The sequence below is a fragment of the Cherax quadricarinatus genome, chromosome 52, assembly GCF_038502225.1.
Source record: "Cherax quadricarinatus isolate ZL_2023a chromosome 52, ASM3850222v1, whole genome shotgun sequence".
Classification (NCBI taxonomy): Eukaryota; Metazoa; Arthropoda; class Malacostraca; order Decapoda; family Parastacidae; genus Cherax; species Cherax quadricarinatus.
In genome coordinates, this window is record NC_091343.1 from 1,050,688 (window position 1) to 1,060,687 (window position 10,000).

General features: G+C 43.7%; 1 protein-coding gene across 2 annotated transcripts in view; it reads right to left on the minus strand.

The window, feature by feature from the left end:
- LOC128696797 (uncharacterized) overlaps window positions 1-10,000 on the minus strand; it is a 314,946-nt gene that overhangs the window by 217,558 nt on the left and 87,388 nt on the right. Inside the window, exon 1 of one of the 2 annotated variants that reach the window (XR_011393429.1) lies at window positions 6,663-6,728. Coding sequence is in view for 1 of the 2 variants with exons in the window: in XM_070096004.1 (XP_069952105.1) it covers window positions 6,663-6,717 (55 nt within the window). In the remaining variant the exon portion in view is untranslated. Of the gene's footprint in view, window positions 1-6,662; window positions 6,795-10,000 lie in introns of those variants that run through there. The other variant, XM_070096004.1, reaches the window with a different exon arrangement.

Below are 10,000 nucleotides of genomic sequence, written 5' to 3' on the forward strand. Positions count from 1 at the left end.
ATCATTTTGAATCTAACGAAAAAATACATTTCATTGTGTTTATCATCAAATTATTGTAAACTTGCATAAAATATATTTAGTTGGATTAGACTAAATTGAATTGCGCTTGTTATAATAAGGCTAGGTAAGTTTCCTACGGTTCTTTTGGTGCAAAATCATTAATTTTTATATTAACATAATTGAAAAAATATAAATCATTAAATGCATAAGAGAAAATTTTAGAAAGGATTTAATTTTAAATGAGTTCTTGCTAACTATCCAGCTTTACCTACTCGACCCGACACACACACAATATATATATACAAGATATGATGTAGGGCAAAATGACAGTAGTTTGTTGGATTATGTATTGGTAGATAAAAGACTGTTGAGTAGACTTCAGGATGTACATGTTTATAGAGGGGCCACAGATACATCAGATCACTTTTTAGTTGTAGCTACACTGAGAGTAAAAGGTAGATGGGATACAAGGAGAATAGAAGCATCAGGGAAGAGAGAGGCGAAGGTTTATAAACTAAAAAAGGAGGCGGTTAGGGTAAGATATAAACAGCTATTGGAGGATAGATGGGCTAATGAGAGCATAGGCAATGGGGTCGAAGAGGTATGGGGTAGGTTTAAAAATGTAGTGTTAGAGTGTTCAGCAGAAGTTTGTGGTTACAGGAAAGTGGGTGCAGGAGGGAAGAGGAGCGATTGGTGGAATGATGATGTAAATAGTAGTAAGGGAGAAAAAGTTAGCATATGAGACGTTTTTACAAAGTAGAAGTGATGCAAGGAGGGAAGAGTATATGGAGAAAAAGAGAGAGGTTAAGAGAGTGGTGAAGCAATGTAAAAAGAGAGCAAATGAGAGAGTGGGTGAGATGTTATCAACAAATTTTGATGAAAATAAGAAAAAGCTTTGGAGTGAGATTAACAAGTTAAGGAAGCCTAGAGAACAAATGGATTTGTCAGTTAAAAATAGGAGAGGAGAGTTATTAAATGGAGAGTTAGAGGTATTGGGAAGATGGAGGGAATATTATGAGGAATTGTTAAATGTTGATGAAGATAGGGAAGCTGTGATTTCGTGTATAGGGGAAGGAGGAATAACATCTTGTAGGAGTGAGGAAGAGCCAGTTGTGAGTGTGGGGGAAGTTCGTGAGGCAGTAGGTAAAATGAAAGGGGTTAAGGCAGCCGGGATTAATGGAATAAAGATAGAAATGTTAAAAGCAGGTGGGGGATATAGTTTTGGAGTGATTGGTGCAATTATTTAATAAATGTATGGAAGAGAGTAAGGTACCTAGGGATTGGCAGAGAGCATGCATAGTTCCTTTGTATAAAGGCAAAGGGGACAAAAGAGAGCGCAAAAATTATAGGGGGATAAGTCTGTTGAGTATGCCTGATAAAGTGTATGGTAGAGTTATTATTGAAAGAATTAAGAGTAAGACGGAGAATAGAATAGCAGACGAACAAGGAGGCTTTAGGAAAGGTAGGGGGAGTGTGGACCAGGTGTTTACAGTGAAACATAAGTGAACAGTATTTAGATAAGGCTAAAGAGGTTTTTGTGGCATTTATAGATTTTGAAAAGGCGTATGACAGGGTGGATAGGGGGGCAATGTGGCAGATGTTGCAGGTGTATGGTGTAGGAGGTAGGTTACTGAAAGCAGTGAAGAGTTTTTACGAGGATAGTGAGGCTCAAGTTAGAGTATGTAGGAAAGAGGGAGATTATTTCCCAGTAAAAGTAGGCCTTAGACAAGGATGCGTGATGTCACCGTGGTTGTTTAATATATTTATAGATGGGGTTGTAAGAGAAGTAAATGCGAGGGTCTTGGCAAGAGGCGTGGAGTTAAAAGATAAAGAATCACACAAAGTGGGAGTTGTCACAGTTGCTCTTTGCTGATGACACTGTGCTCTTGGGAGATTCTGAAGAGAAGTTGCAGAGGTTGGTGGATGAATTTGGTAGGGTATGCAAAAGAAGAAAATTAAAAGTGAATACAGGAAAGAGTAAGGTTATGAGGATAACAAAAAGATTAGGTGATGAAAGATTGGATATCAGATTGGAGGGAGAGAGTATGGAGGAGGTGAATGTATTCAGATATTTGGGAGTGGACGTGTCAGCGGATGGGTCTATGAAAGATGAGGTGAATCATAGAACTGATGAGGGGAAAAGGGTGAGCGGTGCACTTAGGAGTCTGTGGAGACAAAGAACTTTGTCCTTGGAGGCAAAGAGGGGAATGTACGAGAGTATAGTTTTACCAACGCATGGGTGATGAATGTTGCAGTGGGGAGAAGGCTGGAGGCAGTGGAGATGTCATGTCTGAGGGCAATGTGTGGTGTGAATATAATGCAGAGAATTCGTAGTTTGGAAGTTAGGAGGAGGTGCGGGATTACCAAAACTGTTGTCCAGAGGGCCGAGGAAGGGTTGTTGAGGTGGTTCGGACATGTAGAGAGAATGGAGCAAAACAGAATGACTTCAAGAGTGTATCAGTCTGTAGTGGAAGGAAGGTGGGGTAGGGGTCGGCCTAGGAGAGGTTGGAGGGAGGGGGTAAAGGAGGTTTTGTGTGCGAGGGGCTTGGACTTCCAGCAGGCATGCGTGAGCGTGTTTGATAGTGAATGGAGACAAATGGTTTTTAATACTTGACGTGCTGCTGGAGTGTGAGCAAAGTAACATTTATGAAGGGATTCAGGGAAACCGGCAGGCCGGACTTGAGTCCTGGAGATGGGAAGTACAGTGCCTGCACTCTGAAGGAGGGGTGTTAATGTTGCAGTTTAAAAACTGTAGTGTAAAGCACTCTTCCGGCAAGACAGTGATGGAGTGAATGATGGTGAAAGTTTTTCTTTTTCGGGCCACCCTGCCTTAGTGGGAATCGGCCAGTGTTTATATATATATATATATATATATATATATATATATATATATATATATATATATATTTACATATGCGTCCATCCCAACTACTATTATTATCACCATCATCACTGTCCTCACTATCAATACGACCATCACCACAACACCCACTCTATCACTAGGATCATCACCACAACGCCCCCACTATCACACCATCCTCACCACCGCTATCATATGCCTGTGTACATGCACTCAGTGGCCACTTTATTTAGTACACGTATACACCTGCTTGTTAATGCGAATATCCAATTAGCCAATCACCTGACAGCACCTCATCGCCTAAAAGCATTCAGACAAAATCAAGAGGTTCAGTTGTTGTTCAGACAAACTCAGAACTGGAAAGAAATGTGATCTGAGTGACGATCGTGGAATAATTGTTGGTGTCAGACGGGGTGGTTTAGGTATCTCAGAAACTACTGATCTGGGATTTTCACGCACAACAGTCTGTAAAGTTTACCGAGAATGGTGTGAAAAACAAAACATCCAGTAAGCAGCAGTTCTCTGGGGAAAGAAAAAAAAAAACTTGAAACTGAGAGAGGTCGGCAGAGAATAGCCAGACTGGTTTAAGCTGACAGGAAGGCAACAGTAACTCAATTAATCAAATGGTGCAACAGTGGTATGCAGAAGAGCACCTCTAAATGTACATGTAGAACCTTGAAGTGGAAGGGCTAGAACAGCAGACCACACAAGGTTCCTCTCCTGTCAGCTAAGAACAGGAAACTGAAGCTACAGTGGGCACAGGCTCACCAAAACTGGGCAGTTGAAGACTGGGAAAATCGTCACCTTTTCTGACGAACAGAGATTTCTGCTGCGACATGCAAATGGTCGAGTCAGAATTTGCAAAAACTTTTGGAATGTGGTGGAACAGGGGATTCGTAGCAGGAATGTGCAGCACCTTGGTGAATCCATATCACAAAGAATTCAGGATCTTCTGGGTACAAAGGAGGCTTTACCCAGTACTATAAAGGTGTACTTAATAAAGTGGTCACTGAGTACGTGATTCTATAGATTTATGCATATACAGAAAACAAAATTAGTTTATCATTCAGTAACACCTGAGATTATAGTGCTGATCAAAAGAGGAAATCAGTTTCGGGAATGATCTATGTAAAATTATGCAGAGAACACCTCCACCTGTCACCTGCCCTACTAACATTCACCTACGAATACTTAACTAGGGTTTTAAATTTGAAGCTGATTGGATAAGCTGTTCTAAAGTTATAAACGATAACCTTAGACTGTATGAGCAAACTGTAGAGAACTTCTACTGCACGTGTAAGTTCTGTCAAGCACCTTAACTACTGGGAACGCTTGGAAGCACTTGACTTGTACTCGTTGGAACGCAGGAGGGAGAAATATATCATAATCTACACCTGCTGGGAATGGGTCAATAACTTTGGCCACAGAGAACCTGCGCATTCCAACTGTGCCGAGAATGTTGTCCTCGTTACTGTACATGAGCGTCGAGAATTTGTATTCGATAAGAGGTTCTCAAGTTACAAAAGAAAATCGAAACGTTACAAGAAGGGAAAAAAATCAAGCAACCTTTTAAAGGTCCCTTTTCGAGGATACCTAATAATTAGGTGTATTTCGGTAGCTACGTGATCTCAGAAAGGTATCCCCGTATTCCATATGCCTTGAAATGGAAAAAAAAAGAGGGTAGCGCTCGCTAGACTCTCACATAAAGACTAAAGTTATCTTATTTACGTATAAGCAATTAGTGCTTCTGACACTATGTTTACAAGAGATACCACAGACCTGTTCTGAAGATAACACACTCAACAGCCCCTCGTGTTTCCCCAGGGAACAATGGTCTAAAACTATTGTCTCCAGGATGGACTATCGTCTCCAGGATGGACTATCGTCTCCAGGATGGACTATCGTCTCCAGGATGGACTATCGTCTCCAGGATGGACTATCGTCTCCAGGATGGACTATCGTCTCCAGGATGGACTATCATGTCCTTGAGGGGCTATCGTGTCCCTATGTACACAGGTGTAGATATGGCCTGCGGTAATGTGATTACCACTTGGGAACAAGCAAAAGATAAGAGAAACTGAATTATATTTCCTTCACCAAAAACTGATACAGTGTATTATAGCTATTGTACAGTATTTATACTGTGTTACAATGAGGCAAAAGCAAGCATAAGACACGGTGAGCGGCCAGCAGAGAAAGCAAGTCTACCAAAGTTGTGTCCACACGTGTACCACATCACTTCACAGCTTTGGACGGTTTCCTTGTGAGTGGTTGGTTGAATCAAGGTACTGGTATAATGACGGGGGCCCCTGGATCGTTAAACCCTTAGCACCTGGTTCGCTGGTCAGGATGCATGCTTATATGGGTGTGACATTGGCCAAATAAAACGGAATATACTCTTTATGCCACAGTCCTAGATGGACTATTGTGTTCAGGATGGAATATTATGTCCAAGACTATTGTGTCCTTGATGAAGTATTGTGTCCTGGATGGACTGTCTCCAGGTTGGACTACTGTGTCCAGGATGGACTACTGGACCCAGAACGTACGCTCACAGTATTGTTCAGCCACATTTTTATTCCAACCACTATTTTGCTGGAATCATCACATTGTCCCAGCCACCAGATTGTTCAATCCTTCACATTGTTTCATGCACAGCATTGTTCCAACCACTGTATTGTTCTATCCACTGTTCTGTTCCATCCACAATATTATTATAGCCTACGCATTCCAGAAACATTTTTGTTTCACTTACGTGGCACTGTTCCAGCCACGGTATTGTTCCAGCCACGGTATTGTTCCAGCCACGGTATTGTTCCAGCCACGGTATTGTTTCAACTACATATTGTTGCAACCACGGTATCGTTCCAGGTACGGAATTATTTCGGCCACCGTATTGTTCCAGCCACGGCATTGTTCTAGTCACCGTATTGTTCCAGCCACGGTACTGTTCCAGCCACGGTACTGTTCCAGCCACGGTACTGTTCCAGCCACGGTACTGTTCCAGCCACGGTACTGTTCCAGCCACGGTACTGTTCCAGCCACGGTACTGTTCCAGCCACGGTACTGTTCCAGCCACGGTACTGTTCCAGCCACGGTACTGTTCCAGCCACGGTACTGTTCCAGCCACGGTAATGTATTAATGTTGGTAGAATTACCGACAATATGTTAGGTAAAAGGACACAAGTGCAACTAACGTGAGATTTTATTGAGGCAACGTTTCGCTCTCCAGGAACTTCACCAAGCCGTTACAAACAATAAAATATCACATTAGTTGAACTTGTGCCCTTTTACCCAGCCATAGTATTGATTCAGTAGCCATACTATGATTTTTATTCTTTAATATTCTTGCTCTTATGTCCACCGTACCTCTGGCTACTCACATTAATATTCTTTTCAAAGAGGAACAAAGTTCGTGGATTTATAATAGCAAATATAATACAACCATATACAACTTGACACTTACAAGCCAAAATTACAATACAAAAAAAAATAATCACAGAGAATAACAAAAGTACAGCAACAAAGGTACTATCACACTGAATTAAAATTTATTTTGAGAGGTACTAACAGAAGATGTAATATATATGTGACTCTGATGGGTTAGTCTTATACCCCTTATAGAATATCTTATCATTTCACGTGCACTTTTTAAATTACACCAAAGTGGTTGGGCCACTTACCTTTTATATCCTACCTCTCTCCCCCCTCCCACCCTTTTCCAAAATTTCTATCCTTACCCATCCTTCTTCCTTACCCATCTCACCAAAGCTCTGGTCTGGACGAGAAACGAGGTACTAACCTGGTGTATTGTGCTGCGAGTCGGCTGTGGACGGTACGCCGTGTTGATGATCCATGCTGACAGCTGCTTCAGGTCAGGTAAGTCAAGTCAGGTGCTCACACTCAACCTCTCATCCACACGACCTGGCTCCCGCTGCCAAGGATATGGAAGACAGAATTTAGTGAATAAATAAGGCAGCGTGAAGAACTTGGTTGACACACAAGAATGTACCAGATTATAACACCAGTTCCTGTGTTAGTAGACTCGCTCCAGAGAGCGAGATAACGGAATATTACCAAATATTGTATCACACAAGGTATATAAACATGGCTAACGCGACGGTCTGGAGTTTTCAGATTCTCTGACCGCGGGTTCAAACCCCACCCGTGGTATGGTGTGTGTGTGTGTGTGTGTGTGTGTGTGTGTGTGTGTGTGTGTGTGTACACTCACCTAGTTGTTCTCACCTAGTTGAGGTTACAGGGGTCGAGTCCTAGCGCCTGGCCCCGCCTCTTCACTGGTCGCTACTAGGTCACTCTCCCTGAGCCGTGAGCTTTATCATACCTCTGCTTAAAGCTATGTACGGATCCTGCCTCCACTACATCGCTTCCCAAACTATTCCACTTCCTGACTACTCTGTGGCTGAAGAAATACTTCCTAACATCCCTGTGATTCATCTGTGTCTTCAGCTTCCAACTGTGTCCCCTTGTTACTGTGTCCAATCTCTGGAACATCCTGTCTTTGTCCACCTTGTCAATTCCTCTCAGTATTTTGTATGTCGTTATCATGTCCCCCCTATCTCTCCTGTCCTCCAGTGTCGTCAGGTTGATTTCCCTTAACCTCTCCTCGTAGGACATATCTCTTAGCTCTGGGACTAGTCTTGTTGCAAACCTTTGCACTTTCTCTAGTTTCTTCACGTGCTTGGCTAGGTGTGGGTTCCAAACTGGTGAAGCATACTCCAATATGGGCCTAACGTACACGGTGTACAGGGTCCTGAACGATTCCTTATTAAGATGTCGGAATGCTGTTCTGAGGTTTGCTAGGCGCCCATATGCTGCAGCAGTTATTTGGTTGATGTGCACTTCAGGAGATGTGCCTGGTGTTATACTCACCCCAAGATCTTTTTCCTTGAGTGAGTTTTGTAGTCTCTGGCCCCCTAGACTGTACTCCGTCTGCGGTCTTCTTTGCCCTTCCCCAATCTTCATGACTTTGCACTTGGTGGGATTGAACTCCAGGAGCCAATTGCTGGACCAGGTCTGCAGCCTGTCCAGATCCCTTTGTAGTTCTGCCTGGTCTTCGATCTAGTGAATTCTTCTCATCAACTTCACGTCATCTGCAAACAGGGACACTTCAGAGTTTATATGACTCAAGAAATCGTAATGACACGATTGCAAACAAACCATACCCCCGGCCGGGATTGAACCCGCGGTCATAGAGTCGCGAAACTCCAGCCCGTCGCGTTACCCACTAGACCAGCTAGCCACAATAAGATTCATCCAACTAGGTATATTTCTACACCATAGGAAGGTTAGCACAGGTGCCTGTGCTAACCTTCCTATGGTGTAGAAATATACCTAGTTGGATGAATCTTATTGTGGCTAGCTGGTCTAGTGGCTAACGCGACGGGCTGGAGTTTTGAGACTATGACCGCGGGTTCAATCCCGGCCGGGGGTATGGTTTCAGAGCTTATTCCTTCCGTCATGTCGTCACAAATACCAGAAACAGCACTGGTCCTAGGACTGACCCCTGTGGGACCCCGCTGGTCACAGGTGCCCACTCTGACACCTCGCCACGTACCATGACTCGCTGCTGTCTTCCTGACAAGTATTCCCTGATCCATTGTAGTGCCTTCCCTGTTATTCCCTGTGTGTGTGTGTTAGTTAGTTACCATTTTGTCCTAGGCACATGTCGATTAGACACTAGGCCTGTAGTATGTGTGTGTGTGTGTGTGTGTGTGTGTGTGTGTGTGTGTGTGTGTGTGTGTGTGTGTGTGTGTGTGTGTGTGTGTGTGTGTGTGCGCGCGCGCGCGTGTGTGTGTGTGCGTGTGTGCGTGTGTGCGTGTGTGCGTGTGTGTGTGCCATGTGCCATATTACCTTCAGCCCGGGCTTGCCACACAGATAGAGGTATGACAGATGATGCAACTAGACAACCACAAAACCAAGGAAACAGTGCACCCAACAATGAAAGTAAAGGCACATGTCAGGTGTGTGGAGGGTATCGGGCACTCAACAGTAACGGCCTTAATCGTGTACACAAAGGGTGTGTGGATCACATATGGCCGCAGTAGAGAGCAGCCTCCAGCCTCCAGAGGCAGAGAATAATTCGAATGGCAACCTCCTCACTTGCAAAGACATGATGACATTCTAATCCAGTGTTAGCAGTACCCTATCTCACATTCCTAAAGATGCTCGTCCATATGCTCCAGGGAAATTCACAGACCTTAAGCAGGTGAATGGAGGTTCCACCAACTTAGAAGCCCAAGGCACCATTAAAGCATGGTGCAACCTACTCTTGTTCAGCAATATCTGTCTTGCAGTTCCTGAAAGACAAGACAAACTGCTAACCACATCTGTCAACAAGGCAGTGTGCAACTACCCAAGAACAGATAATTGTGTCCCTCAGCCCCATCATCACAGGAATCAGAGGTAGACCCAAGAAAAATTCCACTGAAAACGAGAAAATTTGCTCACAGGTTAGCAAAAATGTCGAAGGTAACACAGAGGGAGCAATCAGAATAATTACAAGTGATGACACTGCTGCTATCAAAGATGAGGCCACAGCCCAAGCACAAAGAGACAGCGCACCCAACAAGGGACACTATAGTCGTCAACAACAACCCTGAGGAAGACCTCATCACTGGACAACTAATTTTTGCCAGAATCAGAAGTCTACAAGGCATTAGTGTCATTTCTAGCAGGATCTGCATAAGGTTACACTGGAATTCAACCATAACACCTCAAAGAGATTGTAAATCCAGTAATTGGCACATCTGCATCAATTCTTCTTTCTGAGTTAACAACCTTCGTCAACAACTGCCTGGCTGGGCGGAATCAGACTCATTGCTGTTGGTAACACTCTTTGCCATCTCGTTGCCAAAGCAGCAGTAAGAAACATTTGCCTAGAAGCTGCCAGTTTACCCCAGCCACACAAACTGTGTTTAGGGTCTCTCGAGGCAGTGATGACACAGCCCATGTGAGAAGGGACTGACCAGAAGACAAGGCCTTAGTCAAAGTAGCCTTTAGATATGAGTTTAATATGGTAAAAAGACATGTGGTCTTGCCAGCCGTTAGGGATCGGTTCCCCAGTCTTTTTCCCTTCATTTCAGCTGGTGACAGCAAACCTGAAGAGTCCCTGCCACCTTT